Genomic DNA, 16,626 nt, shown 5'->3' on the forward strand with positions numbered 1-16,626 from the left:
ACGGCGCATCAGAACTTATTAAAACACAATAATGGGAATCGTGTCAAAGCAAATATGTGGATTTATTGGCGCTTTATTTGCGGCAGCCTGCACTGCGTGGGACTCTGCGTCCACACGGAGTTTTCTCAAATCTCCACTTTGTTGGAGTTTTTATAATGAATTGTTTTTGTTTGTATTAAACAGAGTTTTTGTGTTGTTGAAAGACCAAAACGTATAAAAATGTATGTTTTCTCCCAGATATCCGGTCATGAGTACTTGATTCTGAAAGCTACTGTATTATTACTGTATTAAATTGAATTTAAATTATGGGCGAAGGGGTGGAGGAAGCTCCAAAAATTAAAGCAAATATAATTTAAAAAAAAGGAAACAAATATATTTATTTCAGCCCGAATAATTTAAAAATGTGTTTGTTTGGACGCATTTGTTTTATCATACCATTTATTTATCTGATGGAAAACCAGGAGTATCCGTCCACCAAAATACAGATATATGTCTGTATCTCTTAACTTATTTTATAACCTTTTTTAATATTCGGTAGAAATATTCCTCTACAGGAAGTGTTGTATAAACAGAGTCCAGATAAAAGATAAATAACCCGAAATGAAACCTTGAAAAGATGCTGAAGTTTCATGGACTTTTTTCACCTTCCTGTTCATAAAACATCAGGGATCAGCGCCACCTGCTGCTTATCTGACTCACCTGCAGCCTATATTCAAACACCTGGTGAAGTGGATTGTTAATCTTTGTGTCCAGTCTGTCTGCTTAACTTTTTAATATTTTTTCTTCTATAAGCAGATGTTGGAAGGGGTTTAATAAAGAAAAAACCTCATAATTCGTTACAAATAGCACCAGGAAATCAGTGACTTTGATTGGATAAAATGACAAAAAGAACCGTGAAATCCTGGAGAGTCTGATGAAATCTGGTACTAACGGTTTTCTTCTTCTAACTCTGAGTTTTAATTTTGAAATTCACGTTTAAGACATTTGTTCTCAGCTCTAAATAATAAATATGTTTAGATTTTAGGTATCAAGTTCAACTGTCAAGAGCTGGTGGTGTGAGAGGTGGAGGCAGACTCGGAGACCAGGTAGAAGTAAAATGAAGGTTTAATGATGTGTAACCGGTACAGATGATCCAACACAAACAGTCCTAAATCCCAGGCAGCACTGCTGAGCGGAAACCTGGGCTCATCACAGGTAGCGACAGGACAAACGAAAGGACTGAGGAACATGTGCAGCTCACAAGACGACAAGGATCCGACGAGGAACAAGGAACTCAGGTGGGGTTAAATACACAGAAGGTAATCAAGGAAACGAGACACCAGGGAGCAATCAAGGTGAGGACAGGACAGCACAGGGACTCAAAGGACACGGAGAAATCAAAGTAAACACAAAAAACTCAAATCCCGACACCAACATCATGAAGGAAACAAGGTGTAGGAAGCAGATGAGTGTTGCACTTCTGAATAGGACAGGAAGTGCTTTTATTCTCACATTTCCAACAGGATGTGTTCTTTTAACGTAGCAGCGAGAGAAGGTCAGAGGTCAGATGCCAGAGGATCAGTTTTTTCCCCTACGATGAATTTGTGATTGTTCAAACTCTTCAACATTTTAGTTATTTGCTTGTTTTATTATCTGCAGTTCTTTTGTTTTTGCAGTGACAAAAAAGCTAAAATGAGCAAAATCCCAATGTTATCCAGTGCTAACCTTAGCATGTTAGCTATCACTAGCAGGTGGGCTATCTTTAGCATGTTGGCTATCACTAGCAGGTGGGCTATCTTTAGCATGTTGGCTATCACTAGCAGGTGGGCTATCTTTAGCATGTTGGCTATCACTAGCAGGTGGGCTATCTTTAGCATGTTGGCTATCTTTAGCATGTTGGCTAGTCATTTTTTAAATGTTTAAGTCAGAAAACTTTCCCTCTTGGTTTTAGAAATGTATTCAGTCCTTAATAGTTTATGCTTCTTTTATATTATTCATTAGCAGATGGTTTGTAGCATTTTATAATTGAATTTGTGATAAATCTCCTTCCTTTAAAGATTGCGTTACGTTTCTCTGAAGTAAGGAAGAAAGTTTCCCTCCATTCTGATTGGCTGATAGATGTGAGATCAGTTGAGTTTTTCCAAAACTGATTTAAACATTTTAATAGAGACTAAAATAAACACCAGACCATTTCTATTGAGTTTAGTTCAGTTTATTTGTTGAAGACAGACAGAAAGTTTCCCTCACAGATTCACCATCTTTAACTGAGTCACAACAGGAAGTGAGGCGTAAAAGGAAGAAGATGAGATGGACGCTCCTCATGGCAGGAAGTGGTTCTTGTTTCATTAAGCAGGAAGGTGAAAGGTCAAGATTCGACTCCACCATCAGACAGCCGTGTGAATGCTCTTAGCTGCTGCTCTCCTCGATCACCTTGGTGATCACAGTTTTGGTAACTGTGGTTGAAGAAGAGGAGGAGGAGGAGGAAGAGGAAAGCCTGCAAAAGAAGGGAAGTGGGTGAGTCTCTGCTTTTGTGCTTTTATTTTATATATTTCAGAGTCAGAAAATAGTTTAATGAAAATAAACACAAAGAAGAAAAAAGAGGGAGAGAAATCCTCTTGGATTAAATTTGTAGGTTTCTTACCAATCCAAGATGGCTGCCTTTATAAAGACTTAATTTTTCCTGTTTGAAGTTTGTGTATCATTAAATCTTTCCCAGATTTAAATATGTGAATCTGGTGCTTTACTGTTTGAATGTAGAGGCAACCGTAGCCGTTAGCATGCAATGCTAACAGGAATTAGCTGGTCATTGAGTAGATTAAATGTTCCTCGATCCAGTTTTCAGCTTCAGGTCAGTAAAATCATCCCAGCAGCTCTACTGCTAATCTCCACCAAACAGACCTGCTGGCTGTCTGCAGACCGCCGGCCTCCATTTTAATCTGAATCCGCTCTCACCCTGCCGCGGATCCCGCTGCCTCTCCGTCCAGCAGCCGGCGGTACTCGGAGATCTCCAGCTCCAGCCGGGTCTTGATGTCCAGCAGCATCTGGTACTCCTGTCCCTGCCGCTCCAGGTCGGCCCTCAGCTGCAGCAGCTGCTCCTCCAGAGACGTCACCTGCACAGGTAACCTCAGGCTGAGTGCTGCCGTTCAGATCAGCCTCAGCAGTGCACAGGTGAGCTGCAGCTTACCCTCATCTGGTAGCCGTTCAGCTGCATGGCGTAGCGGTTCTGAACGTCAGCGAGAGACGCTTCGAGAGACGCTTTCTGCAACGAGACGATTAAATCAGATGAACCACCGCGGCGCTGCTTTCCTCTGACTAATAATCCATCATTTAATGGAGAATAAAATCTTTATATTTGCAGAATAAAGATTCTGTTTTATCAGGTAAGAGTTATCAGATGAGAGAAAGTTCTGGATGTCCTGCTCTGTTGTGGTTCTTTGTTTCTGCTGTTTTTAACTTGATGACGTGTAAAAACATAAAGTATTTTCTTACTAGTAGAACTGATATTGAAGTAAAACTTCACAAGCTGCTCAACATTCCTCGTTTCATTCATGACTTTATTCTCAAAATTATTTTGACTTTATTTCCTGATGTTACTACTTCATTCTCATATTTTTATTCTTGTATTATTTTGACTTTATTCTCACATTAATATATTCCTGTGATATTCTGACTTTCATCATTTGAACTTTGTTCTTATGACATTACGATTTCAAATAGAACAGGGAGAGTAACTTTCTGCTACTGGTACTTTGTTCCTTGTGTTTCAGTAAATTTCCGGTTTGCTGGGTCTCACCATGCTGAGCTGGGACTGGAGCTCGATCTCCAGCGCCTGCAGCTGACTCTTCACCTCCTTCACCTCTGTGGTCGTCGTCTGCAGAGTCATCTCTGTGGAAGCCACCTCCTTTGAGAGTGTCTCGGACTGCAGAAAGACGATGTAGCGGTTCGGTTCGGTCCGGTAACAGAACCTCTGCAGGCTCATGCTGCGCGCGGTCGGGTTCCTACCTTGGCCTGGAACCAGCCTTCCAGCTCTTTGCGGTTCTTGGCGGCGACGGACTCGTAGTGTTCCCTGATCTCCTCCATGATCTTGGTGAGGTCCTCCTGGGGAGCGGCGTCCACCTCCACGTTGACCTGGCCGCCCACCTGGGTGCGCATGGCGAGGAGGTCCTGCGGCGGAGAGAAGCGGCAGCTGAAAGCGTCAACCTGTGGGAGGCGGCGTGAAAGACGAGCGGCGGCTGGCCTACCTCCTCGTGGTTCTTCTTCATGGACAGCAGCTCGTCCTTCAGGCTTTCGATCTGCATGGTCAGGTCGCTCTTGGCCACGCCTATTTCTCCCAGCAGCAGCTTCAGCCCGGCGATGTCGGCCTCCACCGACTGGCGCATGGTCAGCTCGTTCTCGTACCTGCAGGCGGGAACCGCAGTGCGTCAGAACCGCTGGGAACGACCCGGCTACCGGAGGAGTCAGTGGATTTACATCGCAGGGAGGCGTTTCCTCTGGTAAACTTTTCAAATTTAAAAACAATAATAACTTTCTTAAATTAAAACTTTTTAAATTTAAAATACATTGAAAAAAGTTGTCACATTTCTAAAAATTACCATTTTTAATTTTAATTAAGTTAATTATTTTTAAATTTTCAAATGTTCATGTTTGTTAAATAAATAACTAAGATTTTTAAAAAATGCTAAAAATGCATTAACATTTTTTTAAAAATGTACATGTTAATGTTTTTTATTTTTGAAATTATTTTTTAAAATGTAAGAACTTGTTTAATTTTTAGAAAATTAACAAGACAAACTGGTAAGAAATGTAACATTAAACTCATTAATAAAGCAACTTTAGACTTATTAATGAGATACAACAACATTTAACTTCATTTTGGGATAAATAAAGTATTTTGGAATTGAATTATCTGGTCAGGTCAAAGGTCAGATGAGCTAAAGGCTTGTTACAGACAGAGCTAATGATTATTTTAGTTATCGATTATTCAGACGATTAATCGGATTAAAAAAGGCACATTCTGCAGAGTTTTAATTTTACCATTTAATCTGCAATAAAATACATAAAAAATGCAAATAATTAAAATCCTTTTTAAAATAATGGTATTTTATTTATTCTTTCAGGAAAGCTAATTTTTATTAATGTTATAGAAATTGTGCTTAATATGAGATTATTACAGAATCTGAACTATGTGAAGATAAAAATACCACTTCAGTTTTTCTTGATTTCTTCTGTGTTTTATCAACAAATTACATTTTTATAGTCTGTATGCTCCACCTAACAATTAATTATAAAATTACTTGAATATTTCAATAACTGATTAATCGATCCAGCCCGGCAGTTCCAGATGCGTTTTCACTGATTTTTCCATGTAATGGGGACGTTCCGCCAGGAGAGGGCGCGCCTGAGCTGCAGAGAGCGACAGACAGACCGACAGACAGACAGGCAGGCAGGCAGGCAGGCAGACAGGCAGACAGACAGACAGACCGACAGACCGACAGGCAGACAGACAGACAGGCAGGCAGGCAGGCAGACAGACAGACAGACAGACAGACAGACCGACAGACAGACCGACAGGCAGACAGACAGACAGGCAGGCAGGCAGACAGACAGACAGACAGACAGACAGACAGACCGACAGACAGACCGACAGGCAGACAGACAGACAGGCAGGCAGGCAGGCAGACAGACAGACAGACAGACAGACAGACAGACAGACAGGCAGGCAGGCAGGCAGGCAGGCAGGCAGGCAGGCAGGCAGGCAGGCAGGCAGGCAGGCAGACAGACAGACAGACAGACAGACAGACAGACAGACAGACAGACAGACAGACAGACAGACAGGCAGGCAGGCAGGCAGGCAGGCAGGCAGGCAGACAGACAGACAGACAGACAGACAGACAGGCAGGCAGGCAGGCAGGCAGGCAGGCAGGCAGGCAGGCAGGCAGGCAGACAGACAGACAGACAGACAGACAGACACTGACTTGATCCTGAAGTCATCCTGAGCCAGTCTCGCGTTGTCGATGCTCAGCATCACGGAGCCTTTAGAGATGAGGGCTGCCTCGATCTGAAAACACAGACAACCCAATATCAGCATTTATTATCATTATAGATATGATTATTACAGATCATAGATATAATCATTACAGATGTTATCATTATAGATATGATTGTTGTTATTTTTAATGACAGATGGTTTTATGGGTGTGGCATCATCAGTTAATTTTCTCATCACTATAAAAAGTTTCTCATCTTAAAACTTTTTGATCATCTGGAGAATCTTTGATCAAAGGTTAAATCTTTAATAAATATATTCAGATTTCCTCATTTCTGCAGATTATTGCCGCCGTCAGCATCTTTCTGAAGTTGTGTTTTCGGGTCCTGTCGGGTGTTTTCGGCTGTTCTCGGGTCTCGGTGCAGACTCACCTTGGCCTGCAGGTCTGCGATGGTGACGTAGAAGTGGCTGTAGTCCCGTTTGGACGGGCCCACCTTGCTCTCTGCGAACTCCCGGATCTTGAGCTCCAGCTCGGCGTTGGCCTTCTCCAGCGCCGCCACCTTGGCCAGGTAGGCGGCCAGTCGGTCGTTCAGGTTCTGCATGGTGAACTTCTCGTTGCCGATGATGCCGTCTTCACCTCCTCCGAACCCGGCACCGCCACCTGCACCGAATCCCGCGCCCCCTCCGAACCCGCCACCTGCACCCCCACCGAACCCGCCGCCGAACCCGGAACCGGCTCCCCCGCCGAAGCCGAAGGCCGCGCTGCCGCCGCCCCCGCCGGCGGAGAAGCTCCGGCTGGCCCGGGAGACCCTGACGCTGCCGCCGCCGCCGGCCCCCCCGGCCACGCTGAAGGAGCTGAGGCCGCCGCCGCCGAAGGAGGAGCGGGCCAGGCCTCCGCCCATGGAGCTCCGGGAGGAGGAGGAGGAGTACATCATGGTGGCCATGATGAAGATGAGGAGTCGGTCTGTCTTCTCAGGAGAGGAGGAGAGAGAAGTGAGGAGCGGCGGACCGGGCGGCCTTTTATAGAGCCGCGGTGGGCGGGGCTTCAGGTGAGGGGGCGGAGCCAGGACCCACACCCACCGAGGCAGACACCTGCAGCAGAACCGAACGGAACCTGCCCAGACATCAGGCTCTGTTCTGACCCGTCTCAACCAGAATCAGGCCGGGGCGGTGCCACTGCTGCAGCTCTGCCGGGTCCAGAACCGAACTGGGTCCAGAACCTCAGACTGACCTGAGCTGATCTGGTGCGGTTCTGATGGAGGTTCATGAAAACCCACAGAACCTCCCAGGATGCATGATGGGAAAAACAGAACCACCTGCTGAACAGAACCGGTCCAGTTTGGAGAATCCAGACATGCATTATTATTCAGCCTTTATGTTCTGTGGTTCTGATGGTTCTGGTATTTCTGGTAGTTCTGATGGTTCTGGATCACAGAAAACCCAGAATGTCTCGGAACATCAGAATGTTCAACACATTCTCACTCCCGACTCGTCGCATATTGACGCGAAGGGGAACGACGACTTGGTCAGAGTCCTTCAGCGTCACATGTTGACGACTTGGGAAGGTCACATGTTTTACATGGATTATTAACGCGAAGGGTTCTAGAAACCGCTGCCGAACCTTCAAAACCCGACGATTTGGTTAAGTTTAGGGCAACAGTTACGGTAAGGCTCAGGGGAACCATGCGCGTCAACGTGACGAGTTCTGGACCGTGAGAACGGGTTGGAATGTTTCAGAAAACTAATGAAAAACAGAGATTTTAACAGAAATGTCTCGGTTCTGGTCTGGGCTCCAGAACCCAGACCAGGTTCTGTAGGTCCAGGGCAGTCTTCATCGTTGGTTCTGGTTTCATCTTCCTCCTCGGATCTGTTCCGGTTTCTGGCCCATGAAGCCCAGAACCACCAGGGTCACTGGACCAGCTTGTGGTTCAGAACCTGTCTGGGTCGAGATGTTCAGGTTCTGGAATGGATTCTGTTTGATGATCCGCTGTTCGCCCGCTGCTGCTGCACTTTTTCCTTCCACTCAACTTTCTGTGGTTATTTTTCACTGCATGTTACATTTTAGTTCTGCTAACGCTAAAGCGCTAACCACAGCTCGTTTTAGAGTGAAGTTACTCATTTGACACAAAATAAACCCCAGAATGTGACTAGTTCTAGTCCGGTTCTGCTGGTGATCCGGTTCTGCTGGTGATCCGGTTCTGCTGGTGATCCGTCCCGCTGCGTCTCTGTTAATACCAAGTTAATATATTTGCTGTGAACGACGTGGAGCTTCGCGTTGCGCTCCAGAAGTGCTCATGAGGTTCGGTTTGGGCCCAGCCTGAGTTCAGGTGGTCATAATGTTCTGTGGATCCAGGTGCAGGCCCGGCGGTCGGACCGGTTCTGGAGCTCCTGCAGCGTCGGGATGAGGTAACCTGGCGCTGATCTCGCTCTCAGAGCGGACCGAAACGGCCGGCGGCACCGAGCGCTTGCCTGCTGCCGGCGGCGTCTCCTCGTCAGGCGCCCGCTGTGGGAAAGCGCCCCGGGCCGCCGTCACCATGGCGACGCAGCTCGACTCGCGGCGCAGAGTGTGTTCGGGCGTGAAGCTCTGAAACAAAGTCGGCTTTGATGCAGAAACTCCGTTCAGCCTTCAGTCTGCTTTGATCCAGACCCAGGGTGCTCAAGGTGTGGTCCGGGGGCCGACTGCGGCCCTCGGAGTGATTCTGTGGGTCAAAGGTCTCGGAACATTTCCTGGGATCATCAGAGTGAAGCAGAAGAGTGAAGATGTTCCTGCAGATAATCTGGACCTCCTGCTGCTCTACAGGGTGAGTAGAACCACCAGGTTGGTTCTGGTTCTGCTGGGGTTCGGCTCTTTCTGCAGATTCTGAACGGTGCTCCAATGGTTCTGGAGGCGATGAGTTCATTCTGGAAGTGGACCGAATGGAGTCGGCGTCGGAACAGAACCGAGTTCATGTCCTCCAGTTACACGCTGCTAGTTCTGCTAACGCTAAAGCGCTAATCATAAACATTAGTCCTGCTAATGCTAAAATGCTAACGATAAACATAAACGAAACATTAACACAATGTTTAATGGAAAAGTATTTTTATTGTGATATAAATAAATGAAACAGATTAAATGAACAGAAACTTTCCAAACGTGAAAAAGGAAAACAGTTCAATAAAATATTTCTATTAAAGGGAAAAATACATGACCTTACTTTAACAGCATTTTATATTTTACAATTTATAGCATTTTATATTTTATTTTATCTACAACTGCTATTCAGTGGTGGTTGTTGTTGTGTCTTGTCTCTATGCTGTAACTGCGAAGTAATTTCCCTGCTGGGATGAATAAAGTACTTCTATTCTATTCTATTCTATTTTATTCTATTCTGTTCTATTTTATTTTATTCTATTTTATTCTATTTTATAATTTAATGTCAGTAAAGATATATGGTGAATATGACTTTATTCAACGCTGGTATTTAATTTAAAATAACTTAAAATATAATTCTTAATAATAACTTTAACACAGATGTTGAACTTTATGGATCAGAGGCATAAAATCAACTTTCTAGTTGATTGATGGAGTAAAAGTTCAGCTGCAGGTTTCTTTGTGTGGCTCTTAATCCTCCTGTTAAGTCGGCATCCGAGCTCCAGTCGGTTCTGGTTCTGGCTCCAGCGAATGCCAACCTGCTGCAGGCTGGTTCTGATCCGAGGCACTGAAGGTGAGGCTGTGACTGACAGGCAGTAATCTGCCGTCAGCCTGCAGCTCTCATCCCAGCTGCATATTTCTCTGCTTGCGTGTCAGCAGAGCTCAGCTTTATGGATCATGTTTGGGTCCAGTCGCTGCGGGTCCAATCGCTGCGAATGGAACTTTAATCAAGATGTTCCTGTTAAAACTGTCAGCATTTCTGTCATCAAACTTTCCAGACCGCTTCAGATTAGACCTCCGGGTTTTTCTGTCAGATTGGAAAGAAAGTCAATAAGAGGAGTGAATAAAAGCTGCAGCACAAGAGAGAGGAGAAATTTATTTTCCAATTCAGGCCAAAAACACGAGACAGAACCTGTTGAAATGGTTCCTGCAGCCGGTCTCAGGTTCTGAAGGGAAATGCTTGATGTTAGCAGGTTCAGAGTGAATCCTGGACGGGTTTCCAGTCCAACACGGAGACAACCAGCCTCTCTCTGGTTCCAACAGCATCGAGAACAAAAGGCTAATCTGGAAAACAGATTTTTCATCATCAGAGCAAGAAGCAAAGCTGCTCGACATGTTAGTTTATATTAGCATTTAGCTGGTTTCTGCTGTGTATTAATGAAATTTGGTGTTTGAACCGTTAAAGCAGGCAGCTTGGGCATCCGTGTCCACACACTGGTCCCAATGTCTGGACCCCACACAGGGTCACCCCCAGGGGTCAGGGTACTGGAGTCGCCCACCAGCGGGTTTTTGGGTTGAAAAAAGTTACAATCATTTGGAAGCACAAGAGAGATGATGGCATGTGAGGCAATCAGTGCATCAACTTTCAACCCAGCTTAATCCGTCGCTGTTACTGGAGTATCAAATATAAACTCTTAGCCTGGTGGGAGGGCAAGTAAAGCCTGGCAGCCCGCCAGGCTGATAAAACATTGGGGGATAATAACCCTGCTCTACAGAACCTCCTGCTAATAAAACTCAAACTCCTGATCCAACAACGTTTAATGAGCTGGAAGAGAAACTAAACCTCAAATCACATTTTTGCAAATAAACTTTCAAAATAAGTTAAGGATTCTATATTTATGTTTCTGTGGGAATTTCACAGAAACGGTTCACTCAGACACGCCCCCTGGTGGTGAGTCAGGACATGGACAGCTAGCGTAGTTAGCACTGATCGAACACAGAGCAGAGTGGGTCTGACTGCAGGCGGGTTGCTGCAGAACTTGTTGCTCGCTCAGCTGCTGCAGAGGGATTGGCTCTTCAAAGTAAAAGAAATGTCTCTAGATTTGGTGCTGGTCGCCTTTTTGACAAGAAGTCATCAGAGGGTCTGAAAAGTCACTAAATATAGCGACAATGCCACTAAGTTAGCAACAATGCTTTTCTCGTCATGACCACGCCGCCGCGTAGCCCCTCCCCTAAGCCCCACAGTAGACCACGCCCCTCAGCGCTTAGTGGCTCCGCCCACTCTGGTGGAATCTCAACATTTCTCTGGGGACGGCTCCAGCTCATGTTCAAGCTTCCAGCTTCAACATTTCTGCGATAATGGAGCAAAATCCACCAGAGGCTCTCGGGTTAAAGCCCATCATCAGTTTAAATCGGTCATTTCTTCAGAAACAAGCTGAGATCTAGAAGGCGGGTTCAGTTTGTGAGCTGCAGAAGCAAACGGGTTTATCTCCAGGCTGACGGTTCCAAGAGTTCAGAGATTATTTCTCACTGAAATGATTATTTAACCAACAACCAGGATCGTGTCCAACTGAGTGATTAAGACCTCGGACTGGAAGTCTGATGGATCTGATCGCTGCCGTGTGGAACACCAGGAAATCAGCTGGAGTACCCAGAGAGTACCCACGAAGCACCGGGAGAACAGCAGACCGCCGACAGAAAGGCAGTGGAACCAGGACTTTTACTTTAAAGTTCTACCAACGTCTCCGTTTCAAATCCAGACAGTCTGAAACTGAAGGCTTAAAGGGAACGGGATCTGAAAACCAGGTTCTGGACGTCCGTTCCTCTGAAGAGTCCAGCAGAGACCGTAAGATCCAGAGAGCTCTTAAACCAGACGGACCGGTCCAGAACATTTTGGTTTTCCTGTAGTTTGATCTTGGAGGACCTTCTGTGTTTGACAGGTGTTGGAGTTGCTCCGCCTTCCCGCTCATTCCTGCAGAATTCCCCTAAAACTCCTGCATCCGTAACCCGAGTTCTGGTCCAGAACCATACATGTTCTGGTTCTGTTCATTGGAACGACTCATAATATTCCAGAAACTGAACCTGTTTTCTAGAAACTCACACCAGACCAGAACCTGGAGTCTGAGCAGGTTCTGGTCCAGAAAACAGCGTCACTTTGTATCTATGAACATCGACCGACGTGGTTTTACAAAATATGACCTTAATTTGTGATGAAGTGGCGACCGGTCCGATAAGGACGGGATTGTTCAACTGTCTTGTGATTCGATTCAGATTTTTGGAGTCACAGTTTCATGAAAATTGATGATTGATCATAATTTCTGCTTCAATCTGTAGGAGACTAAAGGATCCAACTGATCCAGTCTGGAAGACAAACGGAGACACTGAAGTCGTTTCCACTTCCTCTCTGCCTCCGATCTGCTTCACCGAAGAGAAAAGAGAAAAACAATAAATCATCTAAACGGAAATTATAGTTTGTTTTCATTTATCAGGTGATTAATTGGTTAATTGCTGGCCTGTTTGTCACTAATCGTTTATTATTATTGTGCATGTTGATGGACGTTTTATCGCTCCGTTTGCTCGGCGTCGTTCACAGCAAATATTACCTGGAAGTCAACAAAGAGCCCAGCTGGATGATTGGAAATCTGCTTCTGTTTAGAGGTTAAAGGTCAAATCAAGCAGCTTTTCTGATCACAGTGAGTCGGAGCGTCGAGGCTCAACCTGCTGAAACGAACGTGCAGCTCGGGTTCAGCGCCTGGCCAAAGGGCACGCAGGCAGAGGGCGGGATGAACGCCAGCTCTCTGTCTGCTGGCTTTCCAACCGTTCAGTCAAGGAGCCGGGTTCTGGTTCAGGTCTCAACAGAACCTCCTGGAACGGGCTCGGATCGGGTTGTGGAGCCCCGGGTGTCGTTGGAGCGCCGGAGCGATGAGATCATTCCAGGATCTGGATGAGAGTTCCCCTCCAGCGCTGCGCTTCAACAGATTTATGAGCACTCTGCAGATCTGGGAAGGTGGAGTGCGCCCCGGGCCGGGGAGGGGTCCGATTAACGAAACCCAAGAGAGGTCACAGATCCGCTGCAGGCGGAACCGAGCCGTCCGTCAGGAACAGCACCTCACAGGGCAGAGGAAACGGGGGTTCGGATGTTTCTGGGAGACCACACACAGTAACTTCAGTCATCATTCTGTCCTCTCTGCTAACTGGTCCAGACTTGAACTAGGCCATTCCGGGATCATAATGTTACCCTGCCTTATCCAGTCCAGAGCCAGGGTAGATGTGGGTTTGGGATCATTGTTTGAGGTAAAGTCGAGGAATCTGTGAACTTTGTGCTTTGCGCCCCTGCAGTGGCTGCAGGCCCTGAGCATGACGGTCCCACCACCGTGCAGTGTTGTTAGGTTTTAAAGGTTTCTCATCGTGTCCAAAGAGTTGAATCTCTGTCTGGTCCGACCAGCTTCTGTTCAGGAGACGAGTTGATTGGGAGCAGCAGCTTCTTTCTTGGTCTCGGACCAAGTGGACCGTCACCCTGATGCTCCGGCAGTCTGCGAGAGGCTGGCTGGTTCCTGAACGTCTGAATCATTCTGTTTTTATCTGAGACAGTTTGTGTTCTTCTCCACAGCTGGATAACTTGTTAACAACTGGTTAACTAGTTGGAGGTTTATCTCCAGTGGTCACTGGTTGCCGGTTCATCACAGAGCAACATGTGGCTCGTTTCCCCTGAGCAGCACTGATCCGGGGCGGTTCGTCACGCTGTTGTCTGCTTTCGATTGTAAAGGCGGCCCAAACAACCAACCCGACCCGCTCCAGGTCCTCCAGCTGTAGGTCAATAGGATGATGGTGCGGTCCGGTTAGGGCGGAGATTTTTCTATCCATTGATTGGAAAACAGAAAAATGTCATCGTACCAGTACGCTAGGCGTTTGGTTTTAACCTGCCCAGCGACAGTCCGGCTGGCGTCCGGCTGGCGGCGGAAACTCTCCTGAACGTTTCAAAATGGCGTCCTGAACCGCTAAGACCCGTGGCGTACCGCTCGGTGGAAACATCTCATTCAGATTCAGCTGAATTTGCTGATGCTGTTCCTGAATTACTATCGCAGAACCAGCATCGCATGAGCTGCTCCAGACACCCGCAGTGGCATTGCGGGTGCCACTGCGGGTGGCACCCGCAAATGAGGACAAGAGAAATCCAGCAAACAGGACTTCTGGGTTTTTCCAGGTCTGTGCCCCGCCCCGCCTGGTTTCTGATGACAGGAGCCGAGATCGTGGCTTTGTGTAGAAACTACAGTCTGCTGGCAGAAACTTGAACGCAAATAAACACCAAAAGAAAAAATAACGTCTCCTTTTGGTCCGGACCACACAGTCGGGTCAAAGAACTTTCCTGGTGTGGATTCGCCCTAAAAGACAAAACGACCAAACGGTTCCCACAGGCGGACAAGAGTCCTGTGACTGAAACTCGGCCTCGGACTCCCAGGAACCAGCGTTCACATCGACCTGCTTGCTAAGCGACACCGAGCGGAGGCCGAGAATCAGAGGTTCTGATTCTGTTTCCGGCCTCAGACTGGAGGAGTTCTGGTGGTTCTGATCGTTGTGTCATCAGGGAGACAGAAGTTCAGTTGTGTTCAGGTTTTTTTTGGAAATGTTTCGCTCAGTTAAGATTCATTCTGCCGATCTTCACTTTGACTTGTAATAAAGTCTTTTATTTTCATTGTCTTGTCATTTCCATTGATCCACATAAATCCAAACCAAGCACAGTAGAAACTGCTTGCCTCTTAGCAACACCTGAACAGAATCACACCTGATTAGTTATCATGTTAGCATGATTAGCTGTTGGGCTAGCGGTGGCGGCTAGCGGGACGACATTTTCTGCTCTGCAGCTGCAGGTGAGGAGAGGAACTGGATCAGTTCTGATGCCGTCGAGCGTGACGAGACGTTCAGAGCCGCTGACAGAACCAAACTGACACAGAGACACCCTGAGGAGCAGCGAAGGTCCAGAGGTCGGGTTCTGTTTGGTACCTGATGTTTTTTTAAAGTTTACTGCTCTACTTACCATAAGTTACTTTTTTTTTATAAGTTCTAAAGCTCTAATTTACACGGCTGTTTTATAAACTTCCACTTGACTAAAGTTTGACAAAAGTGATGAAGTTTTGGTTATCGACCGTCTGCACTGTTGGTTCTGGAACCTCCGTTGGGTTTGGGTCGGACTGGACCGGTACCGATTCAGCCTCTAAGCGCTCTAAAATGTCCTGGTAACAGGCTGCACTTTGTCCTTCCACTCAACTTTCCAGTGATAAAGCTCTGTGAACAAGAAGCTTCTTTAGAAATGATCTTTTCTGGCTTTTTCTGCTTGGAGAGCGAGTCTGCTGGACAACTGGGTCAGCATCTTTATTATGATTGGGTCGGACCAGAACCAACCAGAACATGATCAGAACCGACCAGAACATTTCTGTAGTAAAAATAATTTTTCGGATGTAATTCTCTAACTTTGTGACGAAGCAACGTTTGAGTTTTTATTTGTTGTGAACCAGAACCATCAAACTCTGTTGACTCTCTCAGGGTTTTGGGTTTAACCTGCTGGTTCTGAAAGGCCCGTGTGAAGACGGGTCCATCATTTTAACACATGTTGAACACATAAGAACAGATGAGTAGATAAATCTCAACAGTTTGGGCTCTTGACGTCATGCCTGTCACTGGACCATCAGAACTTTTAACTGACCGCTGGTTCTGTTGGACCTGGTGGGTTCTGGTTCTGCTGATTAAACCTTTAACTCTGGAGCCTGGAGAAACATGTGGCTCTTAGTTGAGAAGAAATTAAAAGCTAAACAGAAATAAAGTCGTGGTTCTTTCAGAATAAAAGCCGGCTAGCAGCTCCAGTTTGAATCGGTGGATTGAAGTAAAACTGGCCGCTGCTGCCCCCTGGTGGCCATGACGGATAATTATAAATCTGAATTCCCTCCATTTCCTCCTTCTGGACCAGAACCAATCCCAGCCTCCTCTGCTTGCGACATTTCAGAGTTTAGTTAATTTAAACTGAACTGGAACCAAATCCTGACCCAGTTCTGAGTTCTGACCAGGTGTTTATCCTCCAGGTCTGCCCAGATAAGCTGCTGGGATCTTTTCTTAATTCTTATTTCCATATTTCTATTAGAATTTATTTAAGTCTATATTTTTCTTGTATCTGTTTGGGTTTTGCAGAACCTGTGACCTGTGAGTGGATCAGGTTCTGCTAAAGAACCCAGATCGGTTCTGAAACTGTTTTGTGCAAAACTTTTACTCAAATGTTTTGTTTTCTCCATATTTATTAAAAGTTTGTGAAATAAAACACAGTTCTCCTCCCAGTGCTGCTGTGGTCACCTGAAATAATAATAATAATAATAATAATAATAATAATAATAATAATAATAATAATAATAATAATAATTGATAAGTTGCAATGCCTCAAACCTGGTCAAACAGACCCAATCAGAGCCGGGAGGAGGGTCTTAGTGTTGTCAATCATCACCATGTACGCACTGCTAAATGTGCTAACGGTGAAGAAACAACTTGATGTTCCAGAAAAACCGTCTATACGCCTTCATCGGTGGCTATGCTAACTAGCATTAGCATTTTTTGCAGGCTATGTTGTGGTGAAGAGCAGAGAGCAAGGAGGACTGAGCATGAGGGTGATTGACAGCGCTTAGACCCGCCCGCTGGCTCTGATTGGTTGTATCAGCACTGGGAGGAAACTTTTTTCCCACAGATTATTTCTCTGATATCTCACTGTCAGCTGATATGAAAAATAAAAATAAAATGTTAAATAAGTTACTTACTGGAGTTTTAATGTTAT

The 16,626-nt window shown here is 45.8% G+C and overlaps 1 protein-coding gene across 1 annotated transcript; it reads right to left on the reverse strand.

Moving 5' to 3' along the window:
• Nucleotides 1-2,173: 2,173 nt before the first annotated feature.
• Nucleotides 2,174-6,955, reverse strand: LOC116735622 (keratin, type I cytoskeletal 13-like). The gene is made up of 8 exons (XM_032587631.1): nt 6,397-6,955; nt 5,955-6,037; nt 4,221-4,377; nt 3,982-4,143; nt 3,773-3,898; nt 3,164-3,238; nt 2,932-3,089; nt 2,174-2,473 (listed from the first exon to the last, which is right to left on the reverse strand). Exons 1-8 carry the CDS (start codon nt 6,907-6,909, stop codon nt 2,386-2,388), a joined length of 1,362 nt encoding a protein of 453 aa, XP_032443522.1. The 5' UTR covers nt 6,910-6,955; the 3' UTR covers nt 2,174-2,385.
• Nucleotides 6,956-16,626: the final 9,671 nt, after the last annotated feature.

The sequence above is a fragment of the Xiphophorus hellerii genome, chromosome 16 (assembly GCF_003331165.1).
Source record: "Xiphophorus hellerii strain 12219 chromosome 16, Xiphophorus_hellerii-4.1, whole genome shotgun sequence".
NCBI lineage: Eukaryota > Metazoa > Chordata > Actinopteri > Cyprinodontiformes > Poeciliidae > Xiphophorus > Xiphophorus hellerii.